Source organism: Bos indicus x Bos taurus, chromosome 26 (genome assembly GCF_003369695.1).
Source record: "Bos indicus x Bos taurus breed Angus x Brahman F1 hybrid chromosome 26, Bos_hybrid_MaternalHap_v2.0, whole genome shotgun sequence".
Lineage (NCBI taxonomy): Eukaryota > Metazoa > Chordata > Mammalia > Artiodactyla > Bovidae > Bos > Bos indicus x Bos taurus.
Genome location: NC_040101.1, coordinates 6482033 through 6502000, shown reverse-complemented (window position 1 = coordinate 6502000; position 19968 = coordinate 6482033). Strand labels below are relative to the sequence as shown.

Below are 19968 nucleotides of genomic sequence, written 5' to 3'. Positions count from 1 at the left end.
GATAAACACTAATGGAAAGAGTAAGAGAAAGAATGTACAGGTATAACTGAATCACTTTGTGGTATGGTAGAAACGAACACAGCACTGAAAATCAACTAAACTTCAGTAAGATGAAAGAGGGCCTTCCCCACCTTCCTGCCCATGTTTTTATTTTTCCTTTGAACACTAGAAAAGTAACTTTAAGATCAGTGTACAAACCGCAGTGAAATAATTAGGATGCTCTGCCATGTTTCTATATGTGTAGAGCCAGGAATCAAACTACTGTCCCGACCCCCTGACAAGCTGTATCTCTGAGATTTATTACAGAGATCTTTCATGGGCCAAACATTTTTCCCTGAGAGCTGGAATGAACTCACGAACGCACGCCTTCCCCTCGGAGATGCTGAATTATTGAACCCAGGGCCCGGCCAGCACCCCTACCTTGCTCACAAAGCGAGCTGTCTGCCAAGGGGGCACGTGTTTTGGCTGAGGGTTTAACCCGTCTGTGAGCTGGTAAATGTTTAACTACCCGCCATGGCGGGGGAAGTCAGAGGCCCTGGATCTGTGGTGCTTGTCAATTTCCATGGTATAAATAACTCATGCTCCCAATAGGACCTGGCTGAGCACGGAAGAGCTGTGTTGTGGCCAGGGCGTGGTGTTCCCATCACACAGAAACGACCAATGTAGGTGACCTCAAGAGAGTGGGTGGCAGTAAAATATAAAAAAAAAATGGAAGTTTGGGGCTCTGAACATTTATTACTTTTGTTTTTAATATAACTGGCATCATTTCCAGTTTATGTAATTTTAAAGAAGGCCCAGGCTTAACACCTAGCTGGCTAAATTCCTGGAAATTTAATAGTTCTTGCAAACCAACGGGAGCTGGCTCCAGCACACCACTGAGTTAAACCTCCCTGCCCAGGTCAGGATTGGGCCTAGTCCCTGGGGGGACGGCAGAGTGGATGACCCCCAGCGGCCGCTCAGTCTGCAAAGGCGATTCCTTTTGCCGGTTGAGTGGGAAGCTCCCGGTTACCCTTGCCCAGCAGTTTCTTCAGCCTAACTTCTTCCACTCCTCTCCTTTCATCCCTGGCCCTCCAACCTCACCTCGTTTCTTGGGATCCCAGGGACTGAGGAGAAGCCATCACAGTCCCAGTCATATTTTTGGAGGCAGGTGTCCCGCTGTTCCAATACCACAACTGCTTGGCGGCTGGCTGTGGCCTGGCCCAGAGCATCAGCCGCTGCTCTGAAGGATCTGTTCTACTCGATCTTGAGCTGATCTCACGGGTAGGCCGGAATCACTGCTAAGAGCGACCAGTTCTATAGCTCCCAGCTGCTTCCTGTCAAGATCCGCCCTTGCATCTGTCTTACGCTGCTCCCAGGGATGGGGAGTGCAGGACACACGGCCGGCACCACACTCCCCTGTCCTCCAGTGGCTTGAGAAGCGTGACCCGTACAGCTGGCCCACATGGTTTCCGGGAGGAAGAGAGAGAAGTGGGTGCATCACCAACCTGATGGGCGCCAGGCGGAGCGCAGACTCCTGCCGTCCCGGGGACCTGGCTGGGGCGCCGGCCAGGCGAGCCGTCTTGCTCAAAGGGTCTGCAGGCAGCGGCTTCTGAGGGGGGCTTGGCTTACGAGTTCCCTGCAATAAACCAGAAGGTGAGGCATGATCACCATCTTCGTGCACTTGGACGAGACACTGACTTCAGAAGCCATCAGAGTCCCCTGGAGACTGGGCTAGGGAGAGGAGGGCGGTCTCGTTGCTGCACAGCACGGCTTTCACTTCCTGTGAACTTGCTGACTACAGTCCCCTCACCGTACAGGTGTGGTGGTGTGTGTGCGTGCATGTGTGAGTGCGCGTGTGTGTGCGTGCCCGTGTGTGTGTGTGTGTGCATGTGTCTGCGTGCTGTGTTAAAGATTTAACCACAGCATCATGGCTCAGCCGGTAAAGAATCTGCCTGCAATGCAGGAGACCCGTGTTTGGTTCCTGGGTCGGGAAGATCCCTTGGAGAAGTAAATGGCAACCCACTCCAGTATTCTTGCCTGAAAAATCCCATGGTCAGAGGAGCCTGGTAGGCTACAGTCCATGGGGTCACAAGAGTCGGACGCGACTTAGTGACTAAACCACCAAACACCCATCATTTAGTTACAGGCACTCAAAGACGAGTCTTCAGATGCCACGTTGCTGACCAGCCTTGGATGTAGAGTTGCTGGCGTCTCTGGCCCGCTGTCACCCAGAGGATGCCAACTTCCCCTGTGCTGTTCAGGCTTCTTTTCACTTTAGAAAGGCCCAGCACGAGAAGCTAGTGAAAGTCTTTTCAAGGAACACACTCATTTCTTCAAATTTGCCGGAACCCTCTAACAGAACTGGTTCAGCTGCGGGTGAACCAGAAAGGGAGGGGGCCACCCTCTCCCACCAACATGGGGTCAGTCACGCTGCTCCCCATAAAATGCATTACTGTTCTTCTACTGAAATACTTGCTGAGGATTCGTTCAAAGAGTCACCAACATGCCTGGAAAATGACACCCAGGAGGAAAATCCACGTCCACCAGAGGCCAGTGAGGGAGCCAGCAGTAGAGGGTGGGCAGAGCATGAACTTGGAGTTTCTGCTCTGGGTTTTATGCAAAGACCAACACTCTGGGACTTGTGCAAGTCTCTGGACTTCTCTGAACCTCAGTTTCTCTGGGTGTAAAGTGGGAGAAAACAAAGACCCTTCTCATAGCGTTGTTATGAGGACTACATCATGCATGGGAAACTCCCAGAACATGGATAACAATGATTAAAAGGCAGCTGTGTTCCTGGGGTTCCTTCCTTGGTTACTGTGGCGGGGGTGGGGGGGCAGCGGAGCGTTTCACTGGAGCCATGGTGGGAAGTTGGTGAGCACTGATAACACTGTTTTGAGCCCAGGGTGAACTTAGGGATCAAGACACCACCCACTCTGGGCCTTGGAGCCTAGAAACACCTGTGTGTGCACAGAAAGTGTGCAGGAAAGGGTGCCAGGAACTCAAGGAAGACAGGACATCCTAATAAACAGATGGCCTCGCCCCTGTGATAGCACTCAGTATTCCATACATCCAGGACCACCCGGGATGATTTAAGAACATTTGAGTTGACTTTCTCATGGTACTCACTCCACATGATTACATCTCCACAGCAGTCAGAGCTCAAAGAATGTGACAATATAGTCCCTGTGCAACCCCCTCTTTAATGTTATCCCCTTGTGGCTCAGTTGGTAAAGAATCCCCCTGCAAGGCGGGAGACCTGGGTTCAATCCCTGGGTTGGGAAGATCTCTTGGAGAAGGGCATGGCAACCCACTCCAGTATCCTGGCCTGGAGAATTCCATGGACTGTATAGTCCATGGGGTCACAAAGAGCCGGACATGACTGAGCTTTTCACTTTCACTTTGTAAAGCAAAGGAAGCTATAATACCACAGAAGTTTGTCAACCACAGCTGCATGGAAAGTATGGCAAGTTGAGACAATGGGCAAACTGGGAGAGGAGAGAACCACTGAACAGGGACGGACTGACAAGGGACCTTTCCACATGAGTGCTCATTTAAGGAAATACGAACAGCCCGCAGAATGTAAAAGAGAACACACCCCTCACCAGGGATACAGACCCACAATGAGCACAAGCGCTGAGGTCAGGCCGTCCGCGTATCTGACCGGGCTCTGTGCCGATGATGCACTCTGAGAGGACACTCAAGTTACGCCGCTTCTCCACGTTGTGAAGAGAAGGTGATGTGAGGGTTAAGTGAGAGATGATCTATTAACCTCTTAGCACAGAGCCTGGCGCACAGCGACCAATAAGCTACTATTATTGAAGGAGTGAACGGAACCACTTAAAAATGCCCTAATCGTACTGGGATTGCCACACACACACAGCTATATATGAAATAAATAACTGATAAACTATGGCATAGCACAGGGAACCCACTGCTCTGTGGCGATCTACATGGAGAGGAAATTGAAAAAAGACTGGATATACGTATATGTACAGTTGACTCCCTTTGCTGTCCAGCAGAAACTGACACAGAGTTGCAAAGCAGCTATACTCCAATAAAAACAAATTAATAAAAGCGCCAGAGTCCTCCCAACAGACTCACTCTGGGTGATAAACCATGGCACTAAATCAACTTCCGTTTCCTGTAAGATGGCAGAAAACTATGAGCGAGATATTAGTGTGCACCGTAAAAATGGAATGCATGCACCCATAAACGTGAAAGACTTTGAAGATTAAATAATTCATGACTAAATGATGACTAGTTTTGCCACTAAGTATGAATAACTATCTAGTCTTGCTAGTAAAGATAATGTCAGGGTTTTACTGCAAGGCTGGAGAGAATGTGAGATGTATGTTACAATGTATCACAATATATTTGGATTTATCACAGAAGCTTAGGAGGTAATTAGGTGGGCCATTCATTCTGGTTTGCCTGGGACATGCCCAATTTATGGTACCACTGAATTTATTAAAAACAGTCTCTCTAATGTGTCCTGGTTTCAGTTCAGTTCAGTCACTCAGTCGTATCCGACTCTTTGCAACCCCATGAATCGCAGCATGCCAGGCCTCCCTGTCCATCACCAACTCCCAGAGTTCACCCAAACTCATGTGCATCGAGTCGGTGATACCATCCAGCCATCTCATCCTCTGTCATCCCCTTCTCCTTCTGCCCCCAATCCCTCCCATCATCCGAGTGTTTTCCAATAAGTCAACTCTTCTTATGAGGTGGCCAAAGTATTGGAGTTTCAGCCTCAGCATCAGTCCTTCCAGTGAATACCCAGGACTGGTCTCCTTTAGGATGGACTGGTTGGATCTCCTTGCAGTCCAAGGGACTCTCAAGAGTCTTCTCCAACACCACAGTTCAAAAGCATCAATTCTTCGGCACTCAGCTTTCTTCACAGTCCAACTCTCACATCCATACATGACCACTGGAAAAACCATAGCCTTGACTAGACAGATCTTTGTTGGCAAAGTAATGTCTCTGCTTTTGAATATGCTATTTAGGTTGGTCATAACTTTCCTTCCAAGGAGTAAGCGTCTTTTAATTTCATGGCTGCAATCACCATCTGCAGTGATTTTGGAGCCCCCCAAAATAAAGTCTGACACTGTTTCCACTGTTTCCTGGTTTAGAGGAGAAATTATATAGTCACCGTAGTGATAAAAGCCCAGAGAGTTGAGATGTTGATTGAAAGTTCTGATTCAAACCTGGGCTCAGCAGAAATACCAATCTGCTTCCCTCCTGCCACACCCAGGACAGGTTTCTATGGAAACATGAAACAGGTAGCTGCCTAGGTAAGATGCCAGCTTCCCACCAGGCCCAACTGGGACAAACTGGCTTCATGGAACAGTAGAGTTAGTCAAAGATGAGGGGTCCTCCCTTCTCACGGATCAGACCTGGAGCCCAAAATCATCTGGACAGAAGCCCCTGCAGCACGTGCTCTGACCTTGGAGAGAGGAGCGGAGCTTCTGCACTCCCTTTGAGGCACCATTTTTCAAGCTGCCTTTGCAAAACCTGGACCCGGGGTTTCCTGAAGAAGTCCAATCCAACCTGGCCACAAAGAGCCGTCAGGATGGAGCAGAGGAATGACTCCAGGCCTCAGTGAACATAAACTCCACACTCAATAAACATTTCTTTAGACTGACTTTCATTTTTAAAAAGGAAATAAGTTCAGATGCCCCTTTCTCTTCAACTCCTAGGTACCGGAGAAAAATCATGATCCGTTATTAAATAGAGTGGTCTCGGGCTTCCCTGGTGGCTCAGTGATAAAAAATCCACTTGCCAATGCGGAGACTTGGGTTCAATCCCTGGTCTGGGAAGATCCTGCATGCCACGGAGCAGCTGGGTCCATGCACCAAAAACTACGGAGTCTGTGCTCTAGAGTCTGGGAGCTACAACTACTGAAGCCCACTCACCCTAGAGCCTGTGCTTCACAATGGGAGAGGTCACGACGGTGAGAAGCCCATGCCCCACAACTAGAGAGGAGCCCCCCTCACTCGCTGCAACTAGAGAAAAGCCCACACAGCAACAAAGAACCAATGCGACCCAAAACAAATAAATAAAGTTACCAAAAAAAAAAAATAGTGTTCTCATTTCTCCATTTTCTGCTCATGTTTTAGTAATAGTCACATATTTCAAATAATTTTTAGAGGGACGAGAATAAATTTTTAGATCCAAATATAGCCTTTTGCCTTGACTGTCATAGAGAATTCTCAACTGTTATCTCCGTCTGCATGATCAGCAAGAGGAAGTGCATCCTGCTTTTCCAGGGGGAATCCCCCCAGGAAGACCGGATGTTATCGCAGGAAAATGCCAGAGATGCCACAGAGGTCCCAGTGAGCTTGTGCAGGGCTGAGCTGGGGGTAGGGCAGCATGAATGCTGCTCACCGTCTGGCCATCCCTGGCCCTGCAGGAATTGGATGCCTCCTGATAACAACAGGGATAACTGGTTCCCGGGGAGATGCCTTGTTCAGAAGAGGCAGGCGTCCTTGTAACAGCGTGTTTGTACCTAGCTGGAAGAGGTCCTTACTTCTTTCCTGCTAAAACCACCTGAAGACGGTAAGGAAAATGCACATGGAGGAGCGGAACCCCACTTCTGGGAAAGCTGAATATATGAGAAAAGGATGCAAAGTGTGCAGCAGGCTGGGCCGAGAAGAGCCCATGAAAGGGAGAACCGGGAAGAGCACCCACCCTGCCTGCCAAGGACGAGACACGGGAGTGAGCAGGTGACGTGGGTCAGGGCTGAAGGCACAGCAGACGAGCTCAGCCATCTGCGCACGCGTGGAGCAGGGGAGGGTCCTGGCAGGGTCTCTGCTGAAAGCAGAGGAGGCCAAACCACCACCATCCCTCAAAGCCCGCTGTCTCTGCGGTGCCCTGGGATGTGGGCAATGTAAGAGCTGGTCCTGAGCTCTAACCTGGCCCTTCCCCCAGCTGACCTGCAACTGGTCCTTCCTCCCAGGAAGCCCTCCCTTCCTTTAAAGAGGAACGCAGACACACTAATCAAAACTGCTGAAAGAAGGAAGGAAGGAACCACAATAAACAAAGGGCCGACTAAGAACCCGCTGGCAAAAGTGTGTATGTATGTAAGGAAACGAAAAAGGAGCTGGCAAAAGTTAAGAGAAACAGGGAAGGAAAAACCAAAGCAACAGCACAAACCAAGGGCCTGGATGCACTGAACACAGTCAGGGCTACCGCGGTCCAGCTGAGGGAAAGGAGGAAAAGTTCAAGGGTAAAGGACAAAGAACGCCGGCAAAGGGATCTGAGCAAATAGTACAGAGAGAAAAGATATTCACCATTAACACGCAAAAACTTTTCTGAAAGAGTCAAGTCCTGGAAAGTGTACACTGTTTCCCTGGGGAAGTGCGTGAGACTCATCACAGTGACAGACTTTATTCTGCTGGGCTCCAAAATCACTGCAGATGGTGACTTCAGCCATGAAATTAAAAGAAAAGCTCCTTGGAAGAAAAGCTATGACAGACTTAGACAGCATATTAAAAAGTAGAGACATTACTTTGCCGACAAAGGTCCATATAGTCAAAGCTCTGGTTTTTCCAGTAGTCATGTATGTGAGAATTGGACCATCAAGAAGGCTGAGTGCTGAAGAATTGATGCTTCTGAACTGTAGTGTTGGAGAAGACCCTTGAGAGACCCCTGGACAGCAAGGAGATCAAACCGGTCCATCCTAAAGGAGATCAACCCTGAATATTCATTGGAAAGACAGGTGCTGAAGCTGAAGCTCCAATACTTTGGCCACCTGATGTGAAAAGCTGTCTCATTGGAAAAGACTGATGCAGGAGTAGAAGAAGGTGACAGAGGGTGAGATGGTGGGATGGCATCACTGACTCAGTAGACATGAGTTTGAACAAACTCCAGGAGATAGTGAAGGACAAGGAAGCCTGGCGTGCTGCAGTCCATAGGGTAACAAAGAGTCAAGCATGACTGAGCAACTGAACAACACCAACATCAGAAATAAGTACAACTCTTTAAAGCTACTGGCCTTTCAAGGATACAGAATCAGGTCACTTACAAGGAAAAAAAGATAAGCCAGCTTCTGATTTCTTCAGAGCTGATAGAGGAAGCATGCATAGAAGAGCTTCAAGGAAGAAAGTGTGACCCATTAATTTTATGCCTAAAACATCATTGAAAAAGTAAACAAAAGACATTGATGTCTTTGAACATGCAAAAATTCAGAGAAAATTCGTCCCAAGAGTTCTAGAAGAAATTCTGAAAGTCCTACAGAATAGACTTCAGCCAGACAGGAAAATGATGGCTCAGTGGCAAAAAGATTGAGCACTAAATCACTTCAATGTGGACCTCAGCTTAACAAAACTGTGGGAATTATGGCTACAGAACAGAAAGTAGATGTTACAAGCTGTAATACAGACAGTTCTGTAAGATAGACATTACAGAACTAACCGAAGTTATGAGGTGGATCATCCATTTCTAGATGCACGATGGGCTGGGTTATTTTGACCTATCTTCTCTCTAAAATTGTTGGATAGAATATATTAAAATTTTTTTCTTAAAAGTATCAAGAGCTACAAGATAGTAAGATGTTATCAGGCCAGCATCTAAGTGAAAGAAGCCCAGAGGGGTTAGTAGTACACTGAAGCTATAGGTATTTGCCCAGTTAGGGAAACCTGGGGTTTGGTTCTGATCCCCTTTTAAGGTGAGGGATGCAGGGGTTAAGGGTCGGCACCCGTCCCAGTTCTCTTTCTGACCTCTCCTTGATCAAGCTGGGCTCTGCAGAAGACTATACCTCAGGGTAAGAATCTTCCAGAAATCAACACTTATCATTGTCCATCCCTAGCAGACTGCAGAGACAGTTCCCTTATCCCTAGTTAGACTGCAGGGAGAGTTCCCTTGGTGCTGGGCAGACTGACCTGTAACCACAAACTGCCCTTTCGGACCAGAAACTGACGTCACATCACACATCACCTGGGTGGCTCAGTAAGCCCTGAGTCATTTCACTGGACCTCAAGCTGGTGTTGCCTTGGCCACCTGACAGACGCAAATACACCCTCTCTGGGGGGAACAGCCTTCGTCCTAGACCTGCAAGAGCTCCCAGAGAACTTTCCAGTGAAGTAAGCTCACAGGAAATGACCAGGAAGCAGGGAATCATGAGAAAGAGAGAGAGAGGGAAGGATAAAACCTCAGCAGCAACACACCCAAAGATTTTGGATTTTGAAATTATTGGAGCAAATATTCTTATAAAAAATAAAAGACAAGCCTCATAGCTGAGTAAGAACCAAAGAGAACATCCAGAAACAAAAAGCAAAACACAGATAAGTACATGTTTTGTTATGCTTAGTTTGATACCATTTATATAAACTGAAAAAATACTAGTCATATATATTATTCATGGATACCTACTTACATAAAAATATATGAAAAGTACTGGAGGAGGGCGTGGAAGCCCACTCCAGTTATTCTTGTCTGGTGAATCCCATGGACAGAAGGGCCTGCCAGGGCTGCAGTCCATGGAGTCCCAGAGTCGGACATGACTGAAGTGACTTAGCATGCACACACACACACATAGAAAATCAACACCAAACTTAGGCCAGAGCTTGTATCTGGCATGGGCTGAAGCAGTCTATACTATTTAATTTTTCCTTTTCTAATAAAGAAATATATGCATATATCTGAAAGTTAAATAGTTGTATACCTAGAGAAACAGGTAACAATGGTTATTTCCATGCAGTATAAATATGGGTGGATTTTGAATCATTTTTACATTTATATATTTGCTAGACCCTCACTTTTATGACGGAGAAGGCAATGGCACCCCACTCCAGTACTTTTGCCTGGAAAATCCCATGGACGGAGGAGCCTGGTAGGCTGCAGTTCATGGGGTCGCTAGAGTCGGACATGACTGAGCGACTTCACTTTCACTTTTCACTTCCATGCGTTGGAGAAGGAAATGGCAACCCACTCCAGTGTTCTTGCCTGGAGAATCCCAGGGAGGGGAAGCCTGGTGGGCTGCCATCTATGGGGTCGCACAGAGTCGGACACGACTGAGCGACTTCCCTTTCACTTTTCACTTCCATGCATTGGAGAAGGAAATGGCAACCCACTCCAGTGTTCTTGCCTGGAGAATCCCAGGGAGGGGAAGCCTGGTGGGCTGCCGTCTATGGGGTCGCACAGAGTCGGACGCGACTGAAGCGACGCAGCAGCAGCAGCAGCACTTTTATGAAAGACCTACATTAGGACCTGTCTTCACTAACCGACAGAAATCTGAAGAGGATCTTCGCTTTCACACACGAAAAGGCAAAAAGCCAGCTTTCGGCATTCCTTCCTCCTGCAGCCCTGGACTTTACCGTGGGCTCCTTGCTGCCCTTTGACACACCCACCTCTGAAACTTAACTCAGTACCCTTCTCACTAAACTCACTCCCCTGCTGTCCAAGTGAAGAGCAGAATGGCACAATCCATCCTGCAACTGAGCCCTGGGGGGGGCAACAGCCATTGAGCAGAGGGGTGGCACCACCAAGCTCCCGCCCCAGGAACTGCACTCAGCATGCCCGCCAGAGCTCTGAGCCCGGTCTGTGAGCATCCGTGCTTTATCTCGATTTGCATCCCTAACAAGATGTGTCCTAAGGTAATTGCTTCTTTACTTTGTGCCATTTTGGCTTATGAAAGGTTTCACAGAAACGCTCTGCTTTTAGACAGTAGGGAAAGCTATTTAAAATATTAACCACAACAGAATAAATTTCAATGTTGGGGCCAAAGGAGAAAACATAGACTCTTTAAAAATTATAAACACGGTAAACACAAAAATGAGAACAGGCACAGATAAAGCAGTGTTTGGGAAACTTCTAGATTTACATGCTATGTAATCAAACATGAATATAAGTGAAATAATGATCTAAGAAGTTAGAGAAAAATTAAGCTAAGTACAAAAGAAAAATGAAAGTGATAAAGATAAGCGCAGAATAAAAAGTAAAATAAAAGTTACTATCATTTAGCAAAGACATTACAGACATCCTAATAAAGTTATATGTTTTCATTTAATTATCACAAAGTCCAATGAGAGAGATATTATCTCAGATTTGTAGAGAGGAGATGAAAGTAATGTTTCTGTGGTCTAACGGCAGGAAAAGGAAAATTATATATAAAATCTAGGGCTGGTTCTCTGGGGGTGGTGGAGTGGAGGAGAATGTTAGAGTTGGACCATAAAGAAGGTTGAGCGCCAAAGAATTGATGCTTTCAACTTGTTGCGCTGGAGAAGACTCTTGAGAGTCCCCCAGACAGCAGGGAGATCAAAGCAGTTAATCCTAAAGGAAATCAACCCTGAGCGTTCCTTGGAAGAATTGATGCTGAAGCTCTAATACTTTGGCCACCTGATGTGAAGATCTGACTCAATGGAAAAGACCCTGATGCTGGGAAAGACTGAAGGCAGGAGAAGGGGATGACAGAGGATGAGATGGTTGGATGGCATCATCGACTCAATGGACATGAGTTTGAGCAAACTCTGGGAGATAGTAAAGGACAGGAAAGCCTGGTTTGCTGCAGTCCATGGGGTTGCAAAGAGTCGGACAAGATTTAGAGAGTGAACGACAATGAAGAATGGAGGAGGAACCAGATAAATCTAGTATAGAAAAGATAAGCCAATAAAGGACAAGTAAATACACAAACACAAGGAACAACGCTAAGGATCAGCCAGGAGGTTATCTAGAAAAATAAAGTTGGATTCCTACTTCATTTTATACACTAAATAGCAGATGGATCAAATACTTAAATGTGAAAAAAAGATCATGAAGCTGTTTGAAATAGAAAAACACATTTGTAATCTTTGGGTAGACAAACCTTTTAAACAACAAAAAGTCACAAGAGGTGACAAAGCCATTTACGAAAAAGGGAAAAAACAAACGGATTTTAAACCTGTGAAAAGATCCCCCGTCTCATGTATAGGAAGAAAAACATGTAGGTTTTTTTTTTTCAACCTATCATATTGGCAAAGATAAGAAAAATCCTGCACGCACTGCATTGATGAAGACTTGGGGAACAGAAATAGGGATGCATCTTTCAGAGGCATTTCTGCCTCATCTATCAAGTTTCTAAATGCATATGGCCTTTGATCTGCAACTGTGCTCCCAGAAATTTGTCCCACATCCATTGTCAAGCATGGGCTCAAGGTGCCCGGGCATGAATATGCCTGTTCAAAGGATCAAATGATGAAACCACCCATGCAGCCATCAGTAAAGGACCGGTTAAAGAATTTACAGTGTGGCCCTACCATGAAATACTACACAGCCAGTGAAAAGGATTCGGTCGATCTGGAATAACCAAAGTGGAAAGAAGTACCAGGTGCGCTGCCATTTGATTTCAAAATTAGGATCCAAGGTTTGAAAAAAGAGCGATAGCCAGGTGGTGGTTGCTGAAGACGGGGGATGGGCAGAGAGGTTTCACTGTACCTTTTAATTTTGAGTGTTTGAAAATTTTCAACTTTTCCATAACCTCTCACTCTGCAGAGAGAGACAGGTGGAAGAGACTTTTCACTGTATTCTAAATTACATTTTACAAAAACCTAGTGTTAATGACTGACCGAGTTCACTTTCACTTTTCACTTTCATGCGTTGGAGAAGGAGGTGGCAACCCACTCCAGTGTTCTTGCCTGGAGAATCCCAGGGACGGGGGAGCCTGGTGGGCTGCTGTCTATGGGGTTGCACAGAGTCGGAGACGACTGAAGTGACTTAGCAGCAGCAGCAGCAGCAGTGTTAATGATTGCTTTTGGGAAGTGAGCCTGGTGATAGAGGTGGGAGGGAGATTACTTTCCAAATAAGCCTTTACACTGTTGGAATTTTTACTTACAGGCATCCATTGCCATTACAATATAAAGGTAAAGTGTCAGGCATCCATTTTTTTATGTACAATTTGGGTGTTTACAGTAATAGAAGTAAGTGGAAAACAAACACTCCTTTGAATACTGTAATCACTTGAATGGCTTCCCTCTGAAGTTATTTCTCTCCAGGGAGATGAAGGTGCTTCCACATCAGATGAGTTTGTCTTGTGAGTATTAGTGCATGATGTGCGTGCTCAGTCGCACCTGACTCTTTGCAGCCCCACGGACTGTAGCCAGCCAGGTTCCTCTGTCCGTGGGATTCTCCAGTCAAGAATACTGGAGCGGGTTGCCATTTCCTCCTCCAGGGGACCTTTCCGCCCCAGGGCTCAAACCCATGTCTCTTGCATCTCCTGCCCTGATGGGCGATTCTTTTCCACTAGTACCACCTGGGAAGCCTTGGTATACGATATGAAACCCCAAATATTTTAGCTGAAATTCCTGCAAGTTACTGGGTAGGCAGAAGTGAGCGGGAGTCCCAAACCTTGGTAGCTACAATTTAAAGTCTTATGCTCTAGCTGGGCAGTAGCTCTACTTCAGATTTACAGGATGAAGTGCCTAAGATCTTTACTCACCTATGGCTCACTGGTCGGGTGGGCCCCGAGGGAGTATGCGATCCTGTGACAAGGCTTCCTATTTACTGCTGAGAATTCAGCTCAGTTCAGTGTACTTCCTACATGTCTACTGCGTTCACGGTGTGCACAAGGGCTCAGGTGTGCCTGGAAAGGAGTACATCTCCTGCTGCCGGCTCTGGGGTCGCACAGAGTCGGACACGACTGAAGCGACTTAGCAGCAGCAGCAGCAGCAGCAGCCTTCTGAAATGGAGCAGGCCAGGTGCCCAGGTAACTCCGGACCAAGGTGGCGGGTGAGTGAGGAGACCCCGGGAGGACTGCAGGAAGGCTCAGGAGGAAGGGGTCTTGGGTGGACGTCTGGGTAAAAGGATGAAATCTGAGAAGCAGAGAGAAGACACCGAGGACCCTCCCCAGCTTTAGGTTTCCCTTTAGTAACACAGGTTTTTATAACGATCAGTTTTCCCATATTTCACCTCCCTGCTTCGGGAGTATATCCTGACGAATATATTTCCTTTTCTCAGTATGTACTGGCATTTCTGACAAGCAAGGGTCTAGATCATCAGGCTTGCAAACTCTGTGAGGGCTGGTCTAAGTATCAGATGCCCACACAGATCAGAAGGGTGCAAGTCCTCATTCAAATAAATTCAGATGCGAATTCGTTCTATGGCAGACAACTCTGCAAGTTTGGGGTCAACCTCAGAGGGACTGGCCAGGACCTGATGGCTCTGAAATCATGGTCTAAATTAGCTTTGCTCCTATTTGTATCCTTACAAAGCATTTATGAACGAATAGTTATTGCTTATAAGTAACAGCCTGTGTTAACTGTTCATCACTCTGTGTGGGTTGGGGGAGGGAGGGCTCTTTGAAATAGCTCTCCCCACTTCCCTCTGACACTACTTACATTGAGTCTGGTTGCTCTACCATCTTAGAAGAGATGTACAATGTTGGGCAGCCTTGTTTTACAAAATACAGTGCGTTGTATGTTCTACAGACACAGATAAGGTGTGGAGGAAGAGAAATGTCAGAGACACTGAACTGAAAATCTCACCTCTACAAACAATGCATGGAGGATTTTTCACACAGAATCTAGAAAGAGGGTACTGATGAGCCTGTCTGCAGGGCAGGAATGCAGGGCAGACACAGAGAACAGATTTATGGAAACGGGCGGTGGGGGGAGGAACGAGAGGGTGCCGCAAATGGAGAGGGTGGCATGGAAGTATCTACACGGCCGTATGTCAAGTAGACGGCCAGTGGGAATTTGCTATATGACTCAGAGAACTCACCCCGGGGCTCTGTGACCACCTAGAGGGGTGGGAAAGGGCGGGAGGTGGGAGGGAGGTTCAAGAGGGAGGGGACGTATGTACACCTCTGGCTGATTCACGTTGCTGTATGGCAGAAATGAAACCAATATTGTAAAGCAATTATCCTTCAATTAAAAATACATTAAAAAAAAAGATGCCATGAGTATCTGGAATGCAACACAACTAATGTTTCTGACCAGGGGCTGGTTCTAAGATCAGTCAAGACAAATGGCTGGAGCATGATACTATTATAAGCAAAAGCAGAGAGAAATGCAAGTCTCTCCTGTTACTATATGAGGCTTTGCAGGATGCGAGAAGGTTCCCCCATCCCACCCCATCACCTTTATCTGTGGCAAAAATGGGGAAAATGGATTAAAGATCGCCGAGGCAGCCGGTGATCTAAGACCTGCTCGCCGTCACGGTCTTCCCGCAGTTCCTCCCTTCTGCCCGCTCTGTACCCACCTGTTTCTGCAGCCATTCTAAGTCTGCAGCCCTGGTCTCCACCGCCGGGGGTCTCGCTATTTGGCCTCATGTTGCCGTGCTTCCTCCTCTGCGAAATGGGGTATTGGTGGTGTCTGCCTCCTAGGCCCCTCCAGGGGGTTAGAAATGCCTGCAAAGCACTTAGCCTGGGATCACTGGCCACATAACTGGCGTTCAACACATGCTTGCTGCTTTATAACAACTCAAAACACAACTGAGGTGCTCCTTATCTTAAAACACTTAGGGTAATAACTCAAACAGGCATACACACACACACAGACAATTATAAACCATTCAGTTATAAGAATAAAAACAGGAATTAATCCTGCCTTTGCTGGAATTTCTGCAGCACAGAAATGCGCCAGAAACAGGGTTGGCAGATATTCTCATAAGCCCATCTGCTGCCTCAAGAAAGGACCTGAATTCAGCAAAAATCAATCTAAGAGATAGGTTCAGTTGCTTTTCTTCTTTTTTCCTATTGTTCTAGTAAAGAAGTTAATCTAACTGGAAAAACGACTTTAGCCAGTCAGGTCAGTAGCGTTAATCACTGATAAGATTCTATGGAGGAAAACCACTTCCTAACTTTTCCCAGGAAATGAAGGGCTTAAAAAAATAAAACAATCCAAGTAGGGTCACACATCGGCATGTACAGTTCAAATGCTGTTTTATGGTGCAAACCTTAAAAAAATTACAGATAAGTGCTAAGTGATGCTTTCATGAGGTTTTTACTCGTTTGAAGGATGGCTCATCTATGGATTGAAGGTGCCACTTATACTCCCATTAGAATCATGGCACACTGCAGTCTGACAGCAGAAAATTGCATTTCGATCTACTTCTTAGCACAGACTTCTCTAGATATAACTCTGTGAGTGGAGAAATCTATTTCTTAGATGTGACATTGAACGTGCTCTTATTTAAACTCTAGATGAGTGAATTAAGCCTATTAGTCATAATAAAGTGCATAAAGGATTTCGGTTTGCTACATCCTAGAAATCTAACGAAACTCCAGAATTTGCCCCCCCAGCCCGTTGTCTCAGCGGGGAACACATTTAGGCGCACTGGGGGTTTGGCAGGTAAGACAATCACCAGAGTGTCGTCACACCTCCTAGTCTCTTGAGCCACACCTATTTTTAAAATTCATCTTTAGTGACTTGAGACCCTCTCTTGGGTGATGGTATGACACTCCACCCATGCCCAGAGCTCTCTCAGGGTCCCTGGGTACCGTCTGTGTCAGGGGGCTGTGCCCACTGCCTCCCACCCTGGGCTTCTCCAGGCTGGATCCTCTCCCGGCAGCTCAGGACTGAGCCTACAGGGAGCCGTCCTCTCCCCCATACACGTGCCCCTGGTGTAGCCTCTCCCTCATCTGCCGACCAACCTGAGACCCACACCAGGCTGCAGTGGTCTGCGCCCTGTGCTGAGGTTTCAGGACGGAAGGGAATCGGCAGGCAGAAAAGGAAAGCATAAAACTCTATGTCAGATATTACTTCTCCTGGAGTCTCTGGCTCGCCCGGGGCCTCTCAGGGCCCCCTTCCCTCATGGAAGTCAAGTCAGTTGACTTTACAGATGATGTCTGGGGTCAGGGCAAGGAATCCTTTCATGCTACAAAGCCGTGAGCTCCCGGACGCAGTCTCTCCCCCTGCCTGGGTGTCAGAGCTCAAGCCTGCCGTCCGAAGACACACTTCCAGGACACATGCTTGGACACATTGTCCTCTTTAATATATATTACTTTAACACGATCGTACGGTAAAATGGATTTTTCTGGGGTGCAAAGTTGTATGTTTTTGAACACTTTTTAATCCAGGGGAAAAAACCACCTAAAATATCTTAAGATTAACCATCATTGAAGGAGGAAACAGAACAGGCTCCATTTGAAAGCAGGACTCCATCTTGGGCCGGACTGTGGACTCTGAGCTCTTTGCCCAGTATCTATGGAAACGACGTACCAACTGGAAAACCAGGCCCCCAGATGGAAGAGCCCCAGGGCTTGTACCTAGACTCTCCATCCCTAAAAGAATACCCTATTATCTGTGTAACTGAATAGAATCGTAAATTCTATTATGCTTATTGGGGTATGACCACAGGCCTATTGATAATTGTCCACTGTGTTCTTGCCTGGAGAATCCCAGGGATGGGGGAGCCTTGTGGGCTGCCGTCTATGGGGTCGCACAGAGTCGGACACGACTGAAGCGACTTAGCAGCAGCAACTACCTAGGCTTAAGGCATATGAATCACAGGTTAACTTTGATTGTATCTTTCTTTTCCTTTGTTCAGACTAGTTTCAGGGAATTTGGGGAGGTGGGTTTGGGCACATACACTTAGGGTATATAAGATTTTCACAAAAACTGGTTGGGGTCCTTGGCTAAGAGGAGACTCTGCTTTGGGTCCACTGGTGTAATAAACTGCACCCCACTATCTGCATTGTCCTTCTGAGTGAGTTTGTTTCCCAGAATGCATGGCTGCAACATCATCAGAAAGCCGCCCCAAACCCTTTGGGGTCCTTTGGTTGCCACTCCTGGAACCTGCCCTGTTTTTCTTTCCTCCTTTTTCTCTTCCAGAGTCTGAGATGAACTTGCTATGCAGTGCTGTCCCTGGGGCCTCTGCAGTGGTCCCTGAGCTGGCAGTGGGCTGGTTTGTCTGGTGTCCTCACTGACATGCCTGTTCCTGGTGACTTGTGAATATAACATGCCAGGCAGAGCAGGGCCAGGACTGTGCCAGGCAGAACAATGGTATTCTACCAGGCTCCCTGCCTGCATACAGTTGTACGTGACCACACACCCCTGTGTGTGACTTCTTTTTTTTTCCATCATTTTTCCAGCCTTTTCTCAAGCCCACACTTTGCCTTTCATGCTCAGGCTGTGTTTCAGGAGAAGTTGGCAGCAGTCAGCTAAAAGCCAGATGAATATACTGAATGCTTTTCCTCTCAAAGAGCTGACAGGATGAAAGGGAAATGAAAGTTCGCTTCCTCGACCAAGGCTGAGGAGTTAGTTTGAGAAGCTTGAGTTGCAAGGCTCATTTCCCTGAGAAGGAAATGGTATCCCTGAAAGGCCCGTCTGTGGACAAGAGAAGAGAGTTGATTCAACTGTCCTTGATTTGTAAAGATCACACAGAACACTTAATGGCAAGATCAAGCATTTTCTGTAAAGAACTAACTCACCCTTTGGATGTGAGGTCAACCACTATCATGGTGTTTATGAAAGCATTTTCCTTCTGGAAAGTGTAGATGGTAAGCCTGGGTGGATGAGGCAGGGCTAGCCACCGAACGTGTGTCTGTCGCGTCCTGGGGGACAGGGCACAGGTAATACTAAAGCACCGAGGGTCAGTGGGTTCGATCTGTGCCGCCAAACAAGAACCACCTCCAAGAGGCACCGCACCTGCATGGGATTAATGCCGGTCCCCTCGGTGTGATGAGAAGTGCGAGCCTAATCCAGATCATATGTCTCGGAAAAGCTCCAGACAGACCCCAGCCTGGAGTGAGAAATGTGGATTTTTCAGTTACTAATGTTTAAAGGGTAACATTTCCTTAGTTTCATAAAACAGAATGAAGGCCTTTTTTGAGGCCTGCTTTAAAGGAAATCTTGAAGGCGTCATCACTTCTGTGGGCAGTCACTGCTGGTAGGAAGAAAAGACACCAGCAAGTAAAAATATCCTTTCTCATTATGAGAGTCCCAGTGTCACATGGTACACAGGTGAGCTACTTAAAGGGGGGCATGAAAAGCCCCAGGACAAGAGAATCCATGGAGAAGAGGCTGATGGGCTCTGTGAATTACTGAAATTTGTGTATGAAGTATTGTGTATGGGTACATTCTCAAGGGTTCACAGCCTTCAACAGATTCTTGAAAAAATCCGTATGCCCAGAGAAATTTAGAAAGTACTCATCCCTTCCACTAATGTAAATCCAAGACAGGTTCACAAAATGAATGTAAAAGTACCATCAACGGGCAACAAAACAAGAAGTTACAGGTAGATCTTGATTGAAATGGGAGAAGACTTTATAAGCACAAAAGGAATAGGAGGATTCACCAAGGATTAATAAATACTCAAAACTGGAATTTTTATACAAAAAAAAAAAAAAAAGCCCAGCGTAAATAAAACTGAAAGGCAAATGAGGGAGATGTCTACAGTAAATTACTGGAAATGGGTAAGGATTCTTAACCTATTAAGAGAATGAACTCAAACGAATAAGGAAGAAAAACTCTCAAACAGAGAAAGATAGGCAAAGCATGGGAACAGACAACTCACAGAACAAATACAGTTAATAGCAGCTGTGTGCTGGAGCCAGCTGCTACCAGCACATACCGGCTGATTCTCTGCTCTTGATTCAGAGACATCACCTCAATAACCTGAAATTGATCATGGTGGAGTTTTTACAGCAGAGAAATCACCTACAAATCAAGGCTTTTTTTTTTTTTGACAGTCAATTTACCAGCACACTTTGTTAATAGATATACAAAAAGCAGTTCAAGTGTACCAGCAGTCAAAGAAATGCAGAGAGAAATGAGGTCTGGGTGAGATGAAATAAGCACATTTCACCCTATTCCTCCTGCAAATTACAACATAAAAGTCTGGAGAAAGTCCATAAAGCAACCGACAGACACTCTGAAAGATGGAGAAAAGTAAATGGACTGGCTAGGGATCTCAGAGGGCTTCCTAGGTGGCTCAGTGATAAAGAAGCTGCCTGCCAATGCAGGAGACACAGGAGACGCAGGTTTGATCCCTGGGTCTGGAAGATCTCCTGGAGCAGGAGCATGGCAACCCACTCCAATATTCTTGCCTGGAGAATCCCATGGACAGAGGAGCCTGGTG

General features: G+C 46.7%; 1 protein-coding gene across 1 annotated transcript in view; it reads right to left on the bottom strand.

The window, feature by feature from the left end:
• Positions 1-19968, bottom strand: part of ADAM12 (ADAM metallopeptidase domain 12) — a 395901-nt gene that overhangs the window by 8221 nt on the left and 367712 nt on the right. The window contains exon 22 of the mRNA XM_027529319.1: positions 1485-1615. Coding sequence (XP_027385120.1) covers positions 1485-1615 — 131 coding nt within the window. The remainder of the gene's footprint in view (positions 1-1484; positions 1616-19968) is intronic.